Source organism: Peromyscus leucopus, chromosome 1, assembly GCF_004664715.2.
Source record: "Peromyscus leucopus breed LL Stock chromosome 1, UCI_PerLeu_2.1, whole genome shotgun sequence".
Taxonomy (NCBI): domain Eukaryota; kingdom Metazoa; phylum Chordata; class Mammalia; order Rodentia; family Cricetidae; genus Peromyscus; species Peromyscus leucopus.
The window spans coordinates 124,937,545-124,959,069 of record NC_051063.1 but is presented as its reverse complement, the minus strand read 5'-3'; the positions used below and the strand labels follow the sequence as shown (position 1 = coordinate 124,959,069).

General features: G+C 49.8%; 1 protein-coding gene across 3 annotated transcripts; it reads right to left on the bottom strand.

Moving 5' to 3' along the window:
• Nucleotides 1–4,022: 4,022 nt before the first annotated feature.
• Nucleotides 4,023–18,319, bottom strand: Plin1 (perilipin 1). Of its 3 annotated transcripts, none has more exons than XM_028873709.2 (9): nucleotides 18,149–18,319; nucleotides 17,200–17,258; nucleotides 13,595–13,799; nucleotides 11,708–11,790; nucleotides 10,183–10,435; nucleotides 9,480–9,652; nucleotides 6,981–7,181; nucleotides 6,091–6,336; nucleotides 4,023–5,377 (listed from the first exon to the last, which is right to left on the bottom strand). In XM_028873709.2, exons 2-9 carry the CDS (start codon nucleotides 17,242–17,244, stop codon nucleotides 5,039–5,041), a joined length of 1,545 nt encoding a protein of 514 aa, XP_028729542.1. In that variant the 5' UTR covers nucleotides 17,245–17,258; nucleotides 18,149–18,319; the 3' UTR covers nucleotides 4,023–5,038. The 3 variants fall into 3 exon arrangements, with proteins under 3 accessions (XP_028729542.1, XP_037054028.1, XP_037054022.1); XM_037198133.1 differs by lacking the exon at nucleotides 18,149–18,319 and adding an exon at nucleotides 18,006–18,142; XM_037198127.1 differs by lacking the exon at nucleotides 18,149–18,319 and adding an exon at nucleotides 17,916–18,003.
• Nucleotides 18,320–21,525: the final 3,206 nt, after the last annotated feature.

Here is a 21,525-nt window from a genome sequence, read left to right as displayed (position 1 = left end):
CATTTTTCCGAGGAGTTATGATTATAGTTATAATAGCAATTATAGTAATTAAGCTATAGAGAAGGTAACACTAAAGCCGTTAATGTTACGGTAAATTGTAGAATTCTGTGGTGATAGACATCACTGGAACTGTCAATCTGAATCCATGATTTACAAAGAAGTAACCTTTTCCTAACCCTTACCAGTGAGCAGGTAATGATTTCATGTCTACCACTAAAACCCACGTGGGACAATCCAGTGTGCCCTCCCCAAGGTCAAGCTGTGGCCTTTGGCATTGTCTCCAGTACAAAATAGATGGTCCCACATATTCGGTCAAGAGCTGGAATACAGTGTGTGTGTGTGTGTGTGTGTGTGGTCAGAAAATAGAGGTGTTGTTAGGTGTGGTGGTGCACACGTGCAGTCCCAGAGCTGGGAAGACGGAGGCAAAGGGGTCAGGAGTCTGAGGCCAGCCGCAGCTGAACATCAAGTTTGAGACCAGCCTGGCCTATGTAAGACCCAAGAAAGAAAGGGGGTGGAGGAGAGGGAAAAAGAGAGAGATGAGACAAAAGGGAAGGAAAGGAAGGAAGTAAGGGAGGGAGGGAGGAAGGAAGGAATTAAAGATCCAGATGGTGCCAGGCAATGGTGGCACACGCCTTTAATCCCAGCACTTGGGAGGCAGAGGCAGGGGATCTCTGTGAGTTCGAGGCTAGCCTGGTCTACCGAGTGAGTTCCAGGACAGCCAGGACTCTTACACAGAGAAACCCTGTCTTGAAAAATCAAAAAAAAAGAAAAAAAAATCCAGCTGCTTTGAAAGTTGTGATAGGCCCAAAAGACGGTAAGAATCTGGCCAGCTGGTTTTTATTACTTCTATGGAAATGCAAAGTGCAGGGAGTAGCAAGACCCTCCTGCCAAGGAGCAGATATAAAAACTGGAACCATTACGATTCAGCTAATCCCACAGAAATAGACTATACTAGAAGCTAGGCTTGTATAACAGGATGCCGGTCAGTGGCAGCAAGTCAGGCTGCATGAGGCATCAGACAGAACTCGGTTTGTTGACTCCAGCTAGGCGCCAGGCTACAATAGATCAGAAATTCCCAGCTGACCTCGGCCAAAGTCTCAATTCTCCTGTAGTATTCGGTTATAAAGAAATTTCAGGGTGAAGTGACTGGGAAACACACAGGCCTCCTGTCAGTCCTCCATGTGGACGGAAAAGCTGAATCCCCACTTAAATCATATTACAAAGTAATCAATGTATAAAACAACATTATGAAAATATTTGGAGAGATACAAGAGATAGTCTTGTGAGACATCCACCAGAGAAGATCACTCAGACACAGGTGCAAGCCAACAGAAAGTACTCATTAGTCAGCTGGGGACAATACTGGATGTTTTCGGGACCTGAGTGCAGTCTTGAACTGTTCTCAGAGTGGGCTTTTAAGCATGCTCACACACAAACACACACACACACACAGGCATGCATGCACGCACGTACACTGAAAAAAACTGCATCCTGGGTTGGCACACCTTAATTAGCCGTAGCAGTTAGCCCGAAGTGGAGCTACGAGCGTCAAACTGCAAGGTTGGCACATTCAGGGACTTTCCTAGAGCTACAGGATTTGAGGGGTTAGGTCTTTGATCTTGTTCTGACAGGTGTTGCTGCCTACACGCTGGATTCCAAGGCCTGCATGGCACGTCCATCATGGCATCAGTTGTGCTAAGGTCTAGGGCCTACTAAGTACCACATCATAACGACTTCGTGGTAAGGAATATTTGTAAAGCTGTAACTAAGAATTACAAACTATAAAATAAAAGAATGATAATTTGACTAAATTTAAATAAATCAAATTAAATCAATCAATCAGTGCTTAAGAGCACATATTGCCCTTTGCAGAGGACCCTGGTTTGGTTCCTAGTACCCACATCATGTAGTTCACAACCAATTATAACTCCAGGTCCATGGGATCAGATACCATCTTCTGGCTTCCCCGGGCACTGCACTCATGTGTACAAACCCACACACAGACACGTACTTATACACAAAATTCAAAATAAACCCTTTTTTATTTAGTAGTAGTAGTAGTAGTAGTAGTAGTAGTAGTTTTTTGAGACAGGGTTTCTTTGTGTAGCCCTGGCTGTCCTGGAACTCACTCTGTAGACCAGGCTGGCTTCAAACTTGGAGATCCATCTCCTTCTGCCTCCCAAGTGCTGGGATTAAAGGCATGTGCCACCATCACCAGGCCAAAATAAAACCTTTCTTTAAAAAATAACTACTCAGCCGGGCGGTGGTGGCGCACGCCTTTAATCCCAGCACTCGGGAGGCAAAGCCAGGTGGATCTCTGTGAGTTCGAGGCCAGCCTGGACTACCAAGTGAGCTCCAGGAAAGGCGCAAAGCTACGCAGAGAAACCCTGTCTCCAAAAAACAAAAAAACAAAACAAAACAAAAAAAAAAAACAACAAAAAAAAAGAACTACTCATTTAAAAACAATCATGAAGACAAAAAAATCAGTCATAAGTGAAAGGAAGATACATGAGTGATCACTCTCTGGGGAAATGTGCAGAACTCCCAAGCCTCGATGAGGAAAATAAATTACCAAGAGAAAAATACTTAAAAGTTTTGACAGCCACTTCGTGAAGGGGGAAATACAAACGTTCAAGAAATACAGTAGGACTTTTTGTGACTTGTTTTGCTTCATTGCAGTGCTGTGGGTGGAATCTTGGGGTGGGTGGGGCAGTCCAGCACAGATAGGGAGGCCAGGATGAGCTGGCGTTTCTCTGCACATCCAGGCCTGGTGTCACTTTCCAGGAGCGGCCTGTGTAGCTCTGCCAGAGATAAGCTGGGTTCTGTCTTCAGAGCCCTGCACACCAGTGGCTAAGGACCCCTCTTGCCGGATTCATACCCACTACAGTCCAAGGCGTTCCTGAATGTGCTCAGGGGAAGTGTACTAGTCACGCTGGCATTGCATGCCCTGTCCACTCTCCATCCCTATTTTTGGCATCCTCAAACTCCAAAACCATGGGTTAAGGTATAGAACTCACTACAATAAAGGTCTGCCAAAGACCAGGGTTCAACACACCACAAAGCAGGGGCCAAGGAGGTACTCATGGGTATGAGGGATTCTGATATGTTGCGTATGTGGATGTCTAGAAGGAATGACAGATGTGCCCTAATGATGTGTGTGAATTCATATAGCAGCAGATGACAATAACTGAATAAAATAGAGTTTCCTTTCAAAAGCTAGCAGAAATACCAGTATTTCAAATCACTTATTATTTCATCAAGAATATCATGGGTACAAATTACAATTTGTCCATGGATATATCCACATATATGCATGGGATTGTGTGTGTGTGTGTGTGTGTGTGTGTGTGTGTGTGTGTGTGTGTTGCTGGGAATCAAACCCGGGACTCTGCACATGTTAAGCATATGTTCTACCACTGAGTGTAGGGCAGAGAAAGGAAACAACCTAGAGGTTGATCATTTGGGAGCTAGCTACACCAAATTATCCACATTACTTTCATATTACAGATTACCATTCAAAAGAGCTCGTAGGCCTTCTGATCCTGGCACAAAAAGATGGATAAGATGTGTAGTTGAGGAGCTGGAGAGATGGCTCCGTGGTTAAGAGCGCTTGTTACTCTTTCAGAGGACCTGGGTTTTATTCCCAGCACTCCATGGCAGCTCACCACCTATAACTACAGTTCCGGGGGTCCAATGCCCTCGTCTAACCTCCGTGGGCACCAGGCACACACATGGTGCACAGACACATATATGCGAGAAAAACAGTCATACATGAAAAGTAAAAAAAAAAAAAAAAAAAAAAAAGTCTTTTCTTAAAAGCACAATAAGCATTTAAAATGATGTATTTACCACAGTGGGAAAAGCCTGGAGGGCACTGCCCACGGTTTAGGTAAACAAAGATAGGTGTTTATACACATGTGCTTGCCCAAACAGAGCCTGTAACTGGAAGGATCCATAAGAAACTGAACTGTGGCTGTTTTTATGAAAGAGAACTGAGAAATCCAGAAAAGAAAACACACACCTTGCAATGTCTGAATGTTACAAGTGTATTTATGAATGTTCTAGATTGACCAAATATTGACATTTCCAAAAATGGGATTTGGAATGAACAGTGGCTATGAATATGTGCTCTATATAATACACACTATCAGGCTTCAGGTGACCGTTGTTGGCTCCCAGCATCTGGGGTATCAACATTCGAGAGTGACCATATAGGCAGAAGGCAAGAATGATGGCATGGAAGTGTGGCTGTGAGGAAAAGTTGGTGCTGTAGAGGACGGACCTGAGGCTCCGCCTGTGTGGGGGAGAGACTCAAAAACTGGAACTGTTTTCTAAATAAACACACAGAGGCTTTGGCACCTCCTTGTTCTTTTTAAAGCAGTATGCGGAGAGCCAGGGTCTCAGAGGGTCTCAGAGCTCAGCGCTAAAAATGTACTGAGAATTCCTGACATTCAGAGGGAGCTGGCCGGAGTGTGCATCTCCTGGCACTGGAGATGAAACCAGCCTGGACTGCTTGGGAGAAGGAAGAAGTAAGAAGGAGGAGGAGAAAGGGGGGAGGAGGGGGAGAGGGAGAGGAAAGAGGAAGCAGGGGAAGGGTAGGGAAAGGGGAGGAGGAGAGAAAAAGAAAAGAAGAAAAGAAATTGATCAACTACTTTTTGGCAATAAATACATGTTCACAGAGAAGGGATATGAATTTTAGAACGGGTCAGGTGCCATTTGGCCACAAGTTTTTCTAAAGTGAGAAATCAAATCAAGCAATTGCTTTTTTAGTTAAAAAAAAAAAGAAAGAAAGAAAAGAAAGCCATGAAATGAGAATCGACCACTGCTCTGGTGCCCCTTAAAAACTGCCTGTGATGGGCAAGCCCCCAAAGGATGCTTCAGAAGTGATGGGTGCCTCAACAGCATCGTGGGGATGTGGCTCAGGTTCCCAAGGGGCCACCCTGAAGGAGAGACCCACTTAGAAGTATGATTTCTGTTTCCTTGGGGAGAAGCGACCCTCCTGCTGGGTGGCGCTGGGGCGAGCAGGGGCACAGACCGCTCAGCTCTTTTTGCGCAGCTGGTTGTACTGTGCGCGACCCAGGATGGGCTCCATGACGCTGGGCCGGAAGAAGCTGTCGCTGACTCGGCGTGCAGGCTTCTCCCGGGGCATGGCCAGGAATCCGGGACGCCCCGAAGTCTCCGCCTTGTCTTCCAGACCGGGGCAGGAGGGCATGCTGAGCCCCCGCGCGCTGCGCAAGCTGCCGCGGGGCTGGCCGGGACGCTGCGCGGACTCGGGACTGGCGGGCCGCGCTCCGGACCCCTTGAGCTCGGCCTCTGCAGGCAGGTTATCGATGTCTCTGAATTCGCTCTCCGGCTCCATCAGGGACAGCCTGGGAAGCTGACAGCCGGACACTCTTGTTAGGGATCCCTCTGCTAGGAGTCACCGCCCTTTCTATGGCGTTTAGCCTAGTTCCCCCGGGGGGCGGCCATCACAAGGGCACAGACTGGGGTGTAGGCTACCAGGATAGGGGCATCCGGGAGACCCCTGAGGTTCTAAGGACTCTGGTCGCCTCTGGTGGTGGGAGGAGTCCCCCTCCTTGAAGCATGCCACCCCTCCCAGTTTCAATGATTAACCTTTCTCCTGGCCAACCCTAGGGGCACCTCCTGTTTCATCAAGTTCTCCTTCAGCCTGCTCAACTTGTAACTTCCTTTGGAGAGAGTCTCAGGGATTCCCAAAAAGATGGCATGAGTCTTGGCTTTTTTTTTTTCGCCCTACTGTCCCTCGAAGGCACAGCCTATCGCTCAAGGTGCCCTGAAAGTTTATTGCCAGGCCCTTCCTCTAGGAGCTGAAGGGGGAGGGCTGAGCCACTAGGGACTCATGAACCAATGACTCCATCATCAAATGGGAGGCACAATGTAGGGGAGAGGTCTGAGGCCAGGGCTGGGAACATCTGCACTCTGGGAGGGGAAAGACCAGGGTGTAGGAAGAAGGTTTTGAGTACTGGAGATTGGAGAAGGGTCTCCATGGGCTGGAAAACAAGGGGGTGGGGTCCTAACATCTCCTTCAGTCAAATCTACCCTGGGAGAAGGTGGCCCTGGGGTGGGACTCACCGGCACATAGTGTACCACAGTGTCTACCACGTTATCAGTGACACCCTTCAGGGCGTCGGAGAGGGACATGGCCCTCCCTTTGGTGGAGGAGGCAGCCTGGGCTGGGGTGAGGTGCAGGATCCTTCCCACGGTGCCCAGCACGGCCGCAGGTGCCCACGTCACTGCTGAGATGGTGCTCCGGAGAGTCTTCTGCATGGTGTGTACCACGCCACCCAGCAGGCCTCTGGGGGTGGGCAGGGCTGTTACCTGTGGGCCAGAGAACCGTTAGCCCCTGTCCTGCATCCGCTCCTCTGACCCTTTCCCTAACCACCAGCCCAGAGCTGGAGGGGAAACGGGACACAAAATAGAGAGGGGGGAGGGGAGAAGGGGAAGGAGGGAGAGCTGGGGAGAGAGAAAAGAACAACGACAACAACAATAAATAAATAAACAAAAACTAACTAGGCCTGGGTCTGTCCCTAGCTGTGGGTAGTGTGGCCTTGGGCAAGTCATTTCTTCTCTCTGAACCCCAGTTTCTTCATCTGCAAAATGGAGCAGCAATCCCCACCCTGCCTCCTTTTGTGGGTGTCGTGGAGCCCGCTGACTGACACGGCGATCCTTAGTTGGCTGTGAATTTGGGGGTGACTGGGGACAGCGCTCCCAGTTTGTTTGTTTGTTTTTTCGAGACAAGGTTTCTTTGTGTAGTTTTAGAGCCTGTCCTGGGACTAGGCTCTGTAGCCCAGGCTGGCCTCGAACTCACAGAGATCCGCCTGGCTCTGCCTCCTGAGTGCTGGGATTAAAGGCGTGCGCCACCACCGCCCGGCTGGCACAGCGTTCTTTACTCTACCCCGCTCCTCTGCTTCTCACCCCCACCCGCGGGCTGCGAGGCCTTCGGCTCTCGCGAGCTTCGTCACCTCTCTGAGCATGCTCTCTTCAGCCTCTGATCCCTCCTCTTCCTCCTCGTCGTCCGTCTCCTCCCCCTCCGTGTCGGTCTGGTCCTCATGGCTTTCATCCTGGGAGGCGGCTAAGTTGTGCAGCCAGGGCACGCGCACCTCACTCTGCCGTCGGGACACCACCTGCATGGCCGCCGATGCACCCCACTGGGCCAGGCTGCTCTGAGGGAGGATGGCAGCAGACAGATGGCTCAGTGGACCCCTCTAGGCTGTAAGGCCCTTATCACAGGAGCAGGGGCCGCGGTGGAGAAGCAGGGCCTACCCCCACAGGGTTTGGGGTTTGTTTGTTTGTTTCTTTTTTCTTTCTTTATTTCATTTTATCAGTATGCATGGGCACCCACTGTGTGCCTGGTGCCCACAGGGGTCAGGAGAGAGCACCAGATTTCCTGGAACTGGAGTTAGGGGTGGCTGTGAGCCACCATGTGGGTGCTGGGAACTGAACCTGGGTCCTCTGCCAGAGCAACGAGTGTTCTTAACCACTGAGCCGTCCAGCCAGCCTCTCCCCCAGCGTTTTAATTAGTAATATCTTACCACTGAAGGCACACATCGTTAGCATAGAACGCTGTGGCTTTTTGTGAGCACACCCTATGTAACAATAGCAGATCAAGATAGAGACTATTTCAACACCCCAAGATTCTCATGACTCTCTTCCGTCTGTCTTCCCCAGTCTGGGACCCCCTTCTGACTTCACAGCCACACACTCATTTTGGCTGTTCTCTTTTCTCTTTAGTGTTGAGGTGGAATCGGGGCCCTTCCATATAAACGTTTAGCTTGTACCCCCAACCTCGGTGCTTGTTTATTTTTATTTATATTTATTTTTTGAGACAAGGTCTTACTATGTAGCCCTAGCCGGCAGGAACTCACTATGTAGACCAGGCTGGCCTTAAACTTGCAGCGATCCCCCACCACGCCCACTTCCACCGACCCCCATCTTGCTTCTCAAAACACTCAGCTCCTGAGGGTTGTCTTTTGACCTCAGCACAGGAGCTACCGTAGCACGCCTCCACCCCCAGCTCAGAAGGGGGGGGCACGGCACACAGAGTGATGATAGGTAAAGCCAAACTTTAAAAAGAGTACCACTTACTTCCCAGTGTGATGGGAAAAACTTGGAATCCTAACACTTGTGAGGTTGAGGGAGGAGAATTGCCACAAATTCAGGGCTAACCTGGGCTACAGAATGAAACCCTATCTCAAAAAAAAAAAATTAGTCAATTAAAGTTTAAAAAGTAGCTGGGCAGTGGTGTTGCACGACTTTAATCCCAGCACTCAGGAGGCAGAGCCAGGCAGATCTCTGTGAGTTCGAGGCCAGCCTGGGCTACAGAGTGAGATCCAGGGCAGGCACCAAAACTACACAGAAAAAACCCTGTCTCTAAAATAAAATAAAGTAAAAGGACCTGTCACATGACTGGAAAGCAGGCACTTCCTGCCGACTCCTGGGCTTTCTCTTCTTACAGCTCTGTGGGTGTGTGACCTCAGGTAAGCTAGGCAAGTGCTCCAGCACCAAGCTACAGCCCAGCCCAGACCCCACCTCCGTGTTCTAATTGTTTCATTTGTCTCTGTTTTCTGTTTTTGTTTTGTTTTTTTGTCTGTGGGTCTTTTGCTGTTGTCTTTTGAAATGGGGTCTCACCATATAGCTCTGGGTAGTCTGGGACTCACTCTATAGACAAGGCTGGTCTCAAACTTGAAGAAATCCTCCTGCCTCTGCCTCCTAAGTGTGGAGATTATTAGTATGTGCTTTTACATGCCTGACTTTAACTCGTCTTTCTTTCTTTCTTTCTTTCTTTCTTTCTTTCTTTCTTTCTTTCTTTCTTTCTTTCTTTCTTTCTTTCTTTCTTTCTTCCTTCCTTCCTTCCTTCCTTCCTTCCTTCCTTCCTTCCTTCCTTCCTTCCTTTCTTTCTTTCCTTTTTTCCCCCTCTTAGTTTCCACTAAGTTCCTTATTCTAAAAACCCCAGCCTGAGCCCAGCTCTCTGAAGGGCCCATTTAAAGACCCAGGTGAGAAGCAGCTTTGGCCTGGGTGTAATGAGAAAGTCAAGAGTCCTAGAAGGAAAGGCTGGGAAACTGCCCAGTCAGGGGCGAGGGCTAATGGGACTCCTGTCCACTGGACAGGATTTTTGTGATTCTTTGTTTTGTTTATTTGTTTATGGGGGACACTTCTACTGTTTTAATAGCAAATGGGGATGAGGAGTCCACCATAAGAGGTCTACTTAGGGTCATGAAGGCTGGGAGTCAGGGAGACTCTGAGGGAGGGTGGGGGAGACAGAAGAGGGTGGTGGGGCAGGACCACACCTCAGTTTGTGTTCTGTCCTTTGCCTTCTCCCATGGCCTGGGCAATTAGTCCACCATCCTCTTAAGACCCCTGTCTTTATGTCTAAAGTCCCAACCCAGCTTGAAGGCTGTTCCCAAGACAGAGGGACTGGGAAACCCCAGAGCAGGGCCAGGCAGAGCTCTGAGCAGACTCACCAAGGGTGCCACCCCCGGGATCCACATGGCCAGAGAGTGGCCCTGCTTTAGGGCCCAAGCAGTGGTCTGCATGGTGTGTCGAGAGAGAGTGTTGGCCAGGTTGCTGACCCTCCTCGCGAGGCTCGGTTTGACCTTGGGAGCCTTCTGGGTCCGCTGCCGTCCGGAACCAGGGGCTAGAAAAAAGATATGAAAGAAAAGAGATCAAAAGGGGTCTGAGGGGCCCGGAGAGACGGCTCAGAGGTTAATAGCACTTGCCACTCTTTAGAGAACTTGCATTCAATTCCCAGCATCAATATGGTAGGTAACGGCCATCTGTACCTCCAGTTCTGGGGGATCCAAAGTCCTTCTCTGGCTCTCACAGGCAGCATTCACACACATGGTGTACACCCATACATGCAGTCAAAACACTCAGACACATAAAATTTTGAAAGAGTAAATAAAATAGAAAATGGACTCAGGGTTGTGCCTTGGGCTGGAAAACAATCGCCTTCCTTCTACCACGCCCCCTCTGGTGATAGCCAATGCCGGATCTTCCCTCTGACATCTAGGGTGGAGGGACTAAGGACTGAGATCCTCTGGAGCTTCGCAGGGGCATTCCCTGTGCCAGGGCAAGGCCAATAAGACCTGTGGTCTCTCATTGATCCTCGGGTGCCGAGCGGCCAGCTGGCTCCCAGGGTGGCCAGCCAGTCTGAAGGGCAGTTACCTGACTCCTCTTTGGAAGGCGGCAGGAGGAACTCTACCACCTTCTCAATGCTGCCCAGAGCCAGATCAGCCCCTCCAGAGGCCAGTCGGCCAACTCGGGTGTTGGCAGCATATTCCGCTGTCTCTTTCGCCATCCCCAAGGCAAGCTCGCAGCTGGCCAGGACCTTGTCAGAAGTGCTTGCGATGGGCACGCTGATGCTGTTCCTGGCGCTTCGAAGGCGGGTAGAGATGGTGCCTTTCAGTTCAGAGGCAATCTGAGGAGGGTGGGGAGACAGTCAACTGTGTGAGTTTCCTCACAAGGTCCTGAGCCCAGCTCTCTGGAGGGCCCCATTTAAAGACCCAGGCACACCGGGCACGGGAGCACACACTTGTAATACAAGGGCTGGCGGCTGAGACAGAAGGATCACCATGGGTTTGGTGCTATCTTTGGCTACATAGTGAGTTCCAGACCAGCCTGGGCTACAGCATGATATTATCCTGTCTAAAATTAAAAAAAAAAAAAAAAAGACCGGGGACTGGCAAGACTATGTGAATATGTGGGAAAGAAAAAGGCCACCGCAGTCTCCTGGCTTCTCCACACTGTGTGAAGAAGCCTCAAAGCCTCCCTGGTGACACCAGTCCTGATACCCTCCTTCACATAAGGCACCCCCCTCTCCCAGAGCCCTATCCTCCCCCCTCTAGCTGTCCCTCGACACACTGTTCCCACTGATTGATCGGCATGACTGACCCTCCTACAGATTTAATGCTGGAGTAATTTGCCTTCTTCCTCCAGAGACCCTGGGAGCTCCTCCGTGACAAAGTTGACTTGGTCTGGAGCACTAGACAGGTGACCAGCCGACCCCTGGTGGTCTCCACCTCAGGCTGTGTTTACTCATCTGCACAGTGAGGGTAGCTGAGTCCCGTCACCAAGGATGACCCGAGAGGGCTCCATGAGACCCATGCTGCGGCCGTTGGCAAGGGCAGGGTGCAGGGTGCAGGGCTCAGGGGAGATTGGTAGGACAGACCGGTGGTTGGTCAGTAATACAGAGGAGGTCATAGGCCTTACTGAAGCCAGCACTGGATAAGGTAGTTAAAGGCTTGGCCAGGGAAAAGTGACTCGTTTAGTCTCATGGTCCCTAATGGGTTGGATCTCAAGGCCATGTATGCAGTCCTGAGATCCCAGTGAATGAGACCCAAGATCGAAGGTAGCTGTTATCACCACAGTCCTGTGCAAACCCACAGAATCCCAGACCCCACAGCCACAGTATCAGAAGGCTGTGCAATTATGGAGGGGCCATGTTGGGGTTAGCCCTTCCTTCCCCTTGAGGACCATGAAAGTGTCTGTCTGAGCTTATCTGAGGTGTGTACCTGCTGTCCCAGACACCCCGACTCTACCCAGCCCCACAGAAAGAGGAAGAGGGGTCTCCATTTGCCCAAGAGGGTGCTCACCTCATGAGCACACAAAGTCACACAGCCAGGGCATCAGCCGTTCTGAGAGGAGGTCAATAAGAGAGCGTAGGGAGCACTAGAGCAGAGGGAGGACTCACCTTTTCTGGAGGGTATTGAAGGGCCGGAATCTTTTCCTCCAGGTGGTCCAGGCCTCTGCAGGCCAACTCATTGGCAGCTGTGACTGAAAGGGAAGGGCTGGGTTGGGCGGATCCCTACTCCCCTCCCGAGGAATTAATAGTGGCCTCCATCTCAAAGGAGGTACATTGGGGCCCCCAGACCCCCAGATCCCAGCCCTGCTGTCCAGGGACCAGAGATCCTGCTATATTTAGCTCCCATGTACTTATGACTCCTTGAGGGCAGGGTCATTTTGGAATCTGTAAGACCTGCACCCAAAGCCTTGCACCTGCTCAGCACGTGGCTTTAGCAAGTCCCCTCTGTCTGAACACCAGGTTAGGCTCACACGGACCCTATTCTTTACCGCTAGGGCCCTGGGCAGTAGCTCTCTGCTGCCTCCTGCTGTCAGGAGCCGGAACCGTCAGCCTCTGTGTTTGTAAAGTGATGGCCGCCTCTATGAACCACCGCCAAATGCTGTTCTCTCCCCGCCCAACCTCCCTCCCTGTTCATTGTTCTGGAAGGGTGTGAGGAAGTGAGAGAACCCATGTGGGAGTGAGGCAGGTGGCACCAGGGCCTCGGCAGAGGCCTCGGGAGGAGGGGGGCAGGCCTAGGCTTGCTTAGTCCTGAAGATGACTGATTCACAGCCACAGCCAGAGCAGCTCCAGATTGACCCTGGAACCAGTTTTAACCCCCAGCGGTCAAGATGGCCGCAGCTGAAAGGAGCCACAGGGAAGAGAAAGAAGTTGCCCTTGAGGAGTGGGTAAGGCCCCCGGAGGATGCAGATGTTTCCAGGGGGAGACTGCCATGGTCTGCTGAGGATGCCGACTCTGTGGTCAAGGCCATGGAAGGCACAGGTTTAAAGGTTATTTATAGATGGCTCTTTCGTATTTCTTTAAAACAGCAAAGAGCCCAGATGACTCTGGCTGTCTTCTGATTGGACAGAATGAGGGCATTCTTGAGGGCTAGCCTAGGGCTTGTGGTATTTTTATTATTATTATCATTAACTGCATGTGTTTTTCTTGGACAACTTTATACGCATGCATAATGCATTTTTCTCACTCACGTCCCCACATGCATCTTCTCTTATCTGTCTCCCATCCTGGCCAGCCCCCATGTCTGTTTCTCACGTCCCTGTCATTTCGATTTGTTTTGTGACCCACTGAATTTAACCAGGGCCATCTATGCGCCCATGGATTTGAAATGGAGCCTTTAAGTCTTCCTTGCCTGGTTGCTGGGTGGAACTCTCACATCCCCAAAATCTATCAGGATGATAGAAGATGCTAGACTTCGCGGTGCTGCTGAGATTTCCCTCAAGCCTGTGAAGACCTGGTTCTTGGAGACCGTATTTTCTGTTGGAGGCAGAATAATGGAGACAGACTGACCCTTGTTTCTGCCCCCAGGACCCTGCCTGGGAGCTCTCGACTGCCCCACCTGCCCCACCGGTACCAGCAGCAGGGGGGTGAAGGAGCTTTCTCTTTCCTTGGTGCCCTTCTGCCCTGCTAGGCCGGCTGTCACTGAGACTCTGCTCCTTCTGCTGTATTTGGAGTCGGGGTGGCTCCACACTCACCACTGCTCCCTTAGATCTGCCCATCCTTCCCCCTGAAAACTCTTTGGCTGTCATTGTTAGCCGAAGATGCCCCAGCCTAGGCTACAGCTGAGGCATGTATAGACCCAAAGAGATCTGCGCCTGTTGTCCTCTATATCTGCAGATGAGAAGATCAGGAAGTTGGATATAGGCAAGTAAGGGAGGTGGTCGGGGAGGTGGACAAACAAGCCGTGAGATGGTCAGACAGACGGACAAGCAGACAGGCAGACATGCAATGAGGATCAGTGGGACAGGCAGGCTGCTGCCAAGTTCTGGGAGAACTCACACTGGGTGGACAGCCGGCGGACCACCGGCTCCATGCTCCAGGCAGCCAGATTGCTGGCACCCTGTACACCCTTCTCGTAGGCATTGCAAACAGAGGCCACCAGGGGGTGGGCCTCTTTGGTGCTGTTGTAGGTCTTCTGGAAGCACTCACAGGTGCCGCTCACCACAGGCAGTTGCAGGACTCTGTGCAGCACATTCTCCTGCTCCTGTCAGCAAAGAGAGAGTTAGATCCTCTCACCCCCACTCAAGCCCCCTGCAAGCTGACCCTAGCTAGGGGTCATGCATGCCGTTTGTGAGGCCAGCCCGAGTCTAAAGGAAACAAGGTGTCTCTGAATGGTCCAGTCACGGAAAAGGAGAGCCTGCCTGCCATGCGTTCCTGGTCACTGCCTAGGCTCTGGAGAACCTCTGAGGCGATCTGTGTTCTCTGGGGACCAAGCCAAATCCCATCCCCCTCCCTGGTCACTCCTCTTAAACTGACTGCCCAGAGCAAGTGAATGTACCTGTTGGGGCTTTTAGTTCACCTTCAACTTGGTGGCTTCATTTAAACACTTTCATGGTCTTTCTGGGATGCTGAGCCCATGTCTATAAATGCCGAACCACTGCCAAGTAGGCTCGCCTTCCCTCCCACATCCCTTTCTGCTTGGTAGAATATTATTCTCTCACTATCACCTCCTCTGTGAGACAGGGTCTCAAGTAGCCCTCGCTGGCCTTGAACTCACTACTTAGCTAAGGCTGACCTTGAACAACCAGTCCTACTGACTCCTCCTCCCGAGTGCTGGGATTATAAACAAGAGTCACCATGACCAGCTTTTGACTCTCCTCCATCATGGCTGCGTCTGTCCTTGGGTTGTCTCTACACCTGTCACTCTGCCGTGGTGATGGTTGTATTCCTCCCTTCTCCCGGCAGAATGTCCTCTACTTCCCCAGTACCTGTCTAAAAGCCTGACCCCGGAGAAATGAGCCATACATGGGGCTGTGCCTTGTAGAATGTGTAAGCTCTTCTTTTTTTAAACTTTGGGGGGTGGGCAGGGACAGGATTTCACTGTGTCGCCTTGGCTGTCCTGGATCTCGCTCTGTAGACCAGGCTGGCCTGGAACTCAAAGAGATCCGCCTGCCTCTGCCTCCCCAGTGCTGGGATTAAAGGTGTGCACCACCACCACCACCACCACCACCACCACCACCACCACCACCACCCATGGGCTCTTCTTAACTACGCAGAATAGCAGGATCTAGGCTTCTTGGGGCTCCTCAGCAAAAATCCTTTCCAGAAAGTCTCACTACACTTGTATTTGGATATCTCCTTGGGTGGGCTTGATGCCTTCACAGAGTGGCTGGATCCCTTGTTGGATAACTTTGCTGAGCTGAAGCCTGCCTCCACACACTGTCTCCACCCTACTGGAACAACCCTGAACAAATCTGCTTCACCTTTTGTATGTCACCCCATCCCATACTTCAAGTTAGGGGTGACTCTCTGCAAAGGTCCCTTCTCCATAGAAAATAAATACATTTCCTGTCTTAGTTTATGAATTGGTCACACAATGGGCTTGTGACCCTTTCCTCCTGACATTTGGGGGTTTGGCATAGCCTTTCTTAAAACACAACACTCCATTTTTAAGTTGGGACTCCAGTGAGTCTGAGCCTTTGGGGTGTACTGTGGTCATCTCTTCTTATTGGGAGGCCATACTCTGACCAAAGCATTTTGCTTTGTCAGCAGTTACGTAATTAAGCTTTAGAGAGTAGAAAAAGCCCAATCTTTGAGTGAAAGAATGATTCTGGTCATGTAGCAGGAAGCAACATTTACTAGAGGCCATTATGCGCCAGGACACCAGTTGAGGTGCCTTGATTTCAATCCTAACAGTAGTTCGCTGTTTGAAGTGTTTGAGATTCAGAGAGAAGATAGGATTTACCCAAGATTGAACAGACAGTGAATAGTAGATCTAGGACTTCAGTCAGGTTTGATTCGATTTTGTGTGTTTTTGAGATAGGGTCTCGCTGGGTATGGTGGCACATATCTTTAATCCCAGCATTTGGGAGGTGGAGGCAGGCAGATCTTTGTGAGTTCCAGGCCAGTCTGGTCTATAAAGTGAATTCTAGGACAGCCAGGACTGCAACACAGAGAACCCTTGTCTCAGAAAACAAAAACAAAATGAAAGATAGGGTCTCATCTAGTCCAGACTGGCCTTAAATTCACTATGTAACCAAGGCTGGCCTGCAGCACCTGATTCTCCTGCCTCTGCTTCCCGAGTCCTGAGTTTATGAGCATGTGTTACCATATTGGACTGTTTCCAAGTCAGGTTTGAAACGGAATATATGGAATTTGCTTCCAACTAAATTAAGATAAAATAAATGAATCATTGGGCAAGGATGAGGCAGATTGACCGTGGATTCTTGGCCTTTGGGATTAGTCAAAAATACCTGGGACTTGTATTCTTTTGCCTAGTCTTATGAACGTTAAGAATTGTCCATACAAAAAGTGTGAACCAGCTCTTCAGGGTTGCCCATCTGCTCCAGTTCTGTGTGACTGTAGATGCAGCCAGCCTGTGACATACTCTGCTTGCAGAAAGTCAAGTTAGCCACCAAGGAGACCCATTTGGGCTCCGGGACACAACAGCCACACTATTTTAGCTTTTCACCCTACAGGTGAGTCAGATATCAGAAGGAGAAAAGGATTTGGACTACATGAGGAAACATTCTCTTTCACATTTTGAACAGTGCTTTCAAGGGTTATTCTGGACAAAGCCAAAGGAGCAACGGGCTGGGAATGGAAGAAACCACCAACCGTTAAGAAGACGTAACATTTCTTGTGACCCATTCACACTCCTCTTACGATTTAGTATGGAACAAGGCAGTTATCCCTAGTACAGAGGTTCCTTTTTTTTTTTTTTTTTTTTGGTTTTTCGAGACAGGGTTTCTCTGTGTAGCTTTGCGCCTTTCCTGGAACTCACTTGGTAGACCAGGCTGGCCTCGAACTCACAGAGATCCGCCTGGCTCTGCCTCCCGAGTGCTGGGATTAAAGGCGTGCGCCACCACTGCCCGGCAGAGGTTCCTTAAAGCCTAATTTGGGATGAGTTTAGTTTCCTACAGGGTCATAGCTCTGAATTTCACTCTCTGAACTGTACCCACATCAGAGAGATCTTGGCAAAACATATCAAGGACATATAAAAATATCATAATTACTTAAAATCCTGGTGAAAACCAGGCCAGAGATAAATGCTGGACACACTGACTGTCCAGTTTATTCCCAGGCACGGCAGCATTGGCAGCACATTACAGGTTCTGGTCACAGGCTAAAGCCACAGAATACATGGGCTCCGTATGGCATGCATGTTCTTCTGGGTGGTGGACTTTTGCCTCTCCTTAGCCTCCAGCCAGCATTCCTACCCATTTCTCCAAAGCTCTTAGACCATCATAGGCATCATCTCTTTCTTCCAGTTCCCCCAAACACCCCTGTTAATGGTGGCAAGGGCAGTGATAATAAGATGGAGTCAGTGGATTCGGAACATAAGGTAGACATGTCTCGCCTGAGGTCCCCTGGCTCTCGCTCTCTCCTCATTCTTCCTCCCTTGGTTACCCATTCCCCATCCCAACTGAGCCCAGGTTACTTACAGGGAGGTCTCCGTCCACCAGGGTTGGGCCCTTGTTCATGGCCATCCTTCCTCTTCAGGCTGCAAAGCAGAGTCCCAGGTCCATCAGAAGCCCACAGACTTGCAATCCACAAAGTGGCCCCCTACCTCTCACAGCCACCCCACCAACCACCTGGGAGCTCAGCTGTCCTAGGGTGGAGGTTGAATGCCACATACAAGATGCCACTCCTTGGAGTCCCAACACAATGAGTCTCCTAGTCTGCTCAAAATGAGCTCCATAGTCCGCTCAAAATTGATGTTTTTTTTTTTTTTTAAAGGACTCAAGATAAAAGAAAATGTAGGTAATTAGCCAAAGATAATGAACTAATGAAAGAAAAGCTTTAGGGCCGGGCGTTGGTGGCGCACACCTTTAATCCCAGCACTGGGGAGGCAGAGGCAGGCGGATCTTTGTGAGTTTGAGGCCAGCCTGGTCTACAGAGGGAGATCCAGGAAAGGCGCAAAGCTATACAGAGAAACCCTGTCTTGAGAAACCAAAAAAAAAAAGAAAGAAAGAAAAAGAAAGAAAGAAAGAAAGAAAGAAAGAAAGAAAGAAAGAAAGAAAGAAAGAAAGAAAGAAAGAAAGAAAGAAAAGCTTTAGGATGACATCTGGGACTCTTAAATCAGAGTCCAAGAGAGACGAAAGAATGAGTGCTGGGTAGAGTTTAATTTTTTTTTCATGACAAAAGTCTAGTTAATTACAATTTCCCTCTATTGCCAGCCGGATAAGCCTTCTCCCAGAGAACTGTCCCAGGATCCACCAGTGGCCACTCTGTGGGCTGGTCTTTCCACCTGTGTCTTTTCCTCAGTGGTCTCCCTGCAGAGCTCCGTGTCCCTTGGTAATGTCCCCATCTGCCCTTGCTCTCAGCCCCTTCCCTTTTAACACTCAGAAAGCAGCCAGGTAAGGCCGAGACGCCCGAGGACCCCACACTCACTGCAGCCGACAGCCACCTCAGTCTCAGAAAACCCAGCTGCAGGACGTCTCCTCCACAGAAGCAGCTCCAGCCACTCCAGGGAATCTTGGGCAATGCCTCACAGACCTCCCAGCTGGAGGAGGGCAAAGAGGAAGAGAAAGCTGGGCCGGCCCTTTACCATGGCCGTCTGGCCCAGGATGTCCCCTGGACTCATCCTAGCTCCTATGGGGGATGCTTAGCCAATGACGAGGCGGCCCACAGAGCTGAAGGAGTCCTGTGCCAGACCCCTGAGACAATAGTTCCAGAATATTCCTGGCTTTCAATTGACAAAAATTGCTTTCCATGAAGAAGGTACTAGTATTTATGTCATTTAACTCTTAAGATCAAAGTTCCATGCAATTCTGTCATCTTTGATTCCTTTCCCCCAAAGTTTCTATGGAACAGTACTCCATAGACTGTCTCCCATCCTTTGTCTGCTAGCGAGGATGACTATTGAACAGCATGATTCAAACCCACACAGGGATGGGGTTCAGCTTACTGTATTAGTCTATGACTATCAAGAGAAATTACCCACCTGCAAAGAAGACAAGATAGAGTCCTTAGTAATTTGGGCTCTGGGAGAATGGTTTTAACCTTTGTACACCTCCAAAGTTAAAGAAAATATGTTGAAGCTGGTTGTGGTAGCATGGACCAGTAATCCCAGCACTCAGGATGCCGAGGCAGGATGGATGGGCAACCCGAGCTACATAGAAAAATCATGTCTCAAAAAGCTAGGGGCTGAGGCAGGGCTGAGGCAGAGCTCAGTGGCAGAGTGCTTGCCTAGCTAGCTTTGAAGGCCCTGGATTTGATCTTCAGCATTGAGGAAAGAAACAGTTTGGGGATGGGTGTGAAACTTTACCTAGCCTAAGATACTTCCAGAACAGGAAGAAGGAGAATCACTGGGCTTTGTTCACCTAAGTCTGGAAAAGTCATGGTATTGATGAGTTTTGATTTTTTTTTTTTCCAACCAGTATCACCCAGACAGCCAAGAACTATTAGCATGTGACATTCATTCCTCAACAGGGACTCAAGCCCAAGCTCAAATTTTAGTTCTTGATTAAAGTAGATGGAACACTGTGGTCCCAACCTGTGTCTTCAGACCACCCAGAAAGGGCCTCGGCAATCAAAATGGAGGAGAGGACAACACAAACTATTAGCTCCTAGTTAGCAGATCTGCATGTTGTTGACTCTGCTACATTGTCAGTGTGGGTAACAGAATAGAAAGGCACTGGGTGGTAGGATCATCTGCCCACTACCTCACTCTAAACTCTCCAATCCCACACACATTCACAGATGCAAGAGTCGATTTTTGTGTAGAAATTTATTAGACATAACTGACGTGTTACCGTACAAATAGTTATTTACCCATATTTGTCTGGTTTTAGCCACTTTAGTTTCTCTCAGAATGGCCCAGCAGGTCCAGGTGCTTGCCACCAAGCCTGACCGCCTGAGTTCAATCCCTGGGACCCACATGGCAGAGGGAGAGAATTGACTCTGGCAAGATGTCCTCTGACCTACACACACACACACACACACACACACACACACTACCTAAGTGTAATAAAAAATAATAAGGATGTGAGAAACAGATACAGATAGACCCCTAGGAGTAAATTTTATCCTCAGTATAACAAAACAGGGAACAAGATGTCAGGAAAGGGAGGAGGTGGAGCAGGGAGCTTCCAAAAGAGGTAATGCGTAAGCGAAGCATTTGATACTGATTAATCTTGGTCTGAGCTTTTTAGCGTAAGACAGCTGTGAAGAAGGAGGGAAGCGTGTAAAGAGACCTCTGCTCTCATTTCAAGGTCCAGGACAAATGATCCGGAAGGCTCACATCTGGACGCAGCCCAGGCGAAAGGGCAGTCTGCCTTCTCAGGCGGTGGCTTTGGGCCAGAGGGGCCAGAGGCTCCGTGCCTAAAATCTCTGCTGACAAAGCTGGTCCTTTGGCTGCTTGCACCGGGGTTCTAGAATGTGGGTGAGAGGTGAAAGAGCCAGGCAGATCCAAGGGGGCGGGGTGGGGGGTGGAGAGGCAGTTCTCCAACAGTACCCGGCGATGAGGCGGGGCGAGCTATCTCATGCCGCTCCCTTCCCTCCATGACAGGAGAGCGGAGATCATGGCCATTCTGTCTGTGCACAGGTGGGTCCCCAAACCAAACAGGACAGCAGACACCTCCTGAGTCAGCCCTCCGCAGCAACTTTTAACTGTGAATGCGCCGGTCTGTGCAGCTCCTCGGGACTTTTTAGTTTTTGAAATCCCTCGTGAACGTGGACCCAGGAAGAGAGGGTTAGTTGAGGAGAAAAATACAAGGATGAGGTAGCAGGGCCCCACTGCGTTTATAGACTCTAGAAGATGGCCGGTTCCAACCCTCCCATCACCCTCTCTAATGTCTAAGACCCAAGGACCAACATGGACATCTGCAAAACGCTGCCGTGAGCTCGAGGCAGGCTTCTCCAGGAAGAAGCCAGCCAGCCATGGCCAGGCACTGGAGGGCACCTCGGCAGGGGTGGTTTATACAGATCTCTAAGGGAACCTTTCAACCAAGAGTCCTGACACAGTCCCTGTGCCTTTCCTCCCAGCCTGCACCTGGGCAGCTCTGAGCTTCCTCAGACGGGATCTTCTGCTCACTGCCTCACTCTAAACTCTCCAATCCCACACACATTCACAGATGCAAGAGTAGATTTTTGTGTAGAAATTTATTAGACATAACTGACGTGTTACCGTACAAACAGTTATTTACGCATATTTGTCTGGTTTTAGCCACTTTAGTTTCTCTCAGAATGGCCCAAAGTTTTCTCAGATCACATACCACTTTACAAAGAGTGCCAAGGACCGGAGTCCGTCTCAAGAACTTCCATCACATTTATGGGAAGCAGTTAATCAGTGCACAGTTCTCATTTCCACCTAAATGATATATATGGCTTTACAGGTGCGGACTGGCCCCTCCCCCGCGCCACACACCTCACACTCACCAAGCTCCAACAGGAACAGAAATGGGAAGAGCAAGCACAGACAAATGCCACTGACTCGGTCCAACCGCTCTTCCCGATCCCTCCTGCTGCCCTGAGTAAACCTGATCCACCACAGAAAACTGACATTGTTACATTCATAGACAGGAACACTTTAATTCTCTTGTCTTGATGCAAATTATTGTGGAATTGTCCAAACTGTTATGTAGCTTTAGATAAAATCAACCTGGGTTAAGTCTAGATTGTTTTGATCTTCACAGACTAGAACAGGAACCATCAATTAAAGTTCCGGGCCTGGTGTGGGAGAGTGTTAGGGGGCAAAAAGGCAAAGGTCATGAGATGGTACAGAGGAGTCATCTTGGAGAGACTCAGCCTGTCCCTGACCTCAGCTT

Bases quoted from the DNA above. Each gene is read 5' to 3' on its own strand.
- Plin1 (XM_028873709.2), bottom strand. From the start codon at position 17,244: ATGGCCATGAACAAGGGCCCAACCCTGGTGGACGGAGACCTCCCT. The intron at 13,800-17,199 runs GTAAGTAACCTG...CTTTGCTGACAG, and splicing joins TGGTGGACGGAGACCTCCCT to GAGCAGGAGAATGTGCTGCA. The intron at 11,791-13,594 runs GTGAGTTCTCCC...CTTCCCTTTCAG, and splicing joins CCGCCGGCTGTCCACCCAGT to TCACAGCTGCCAATGAGTTG.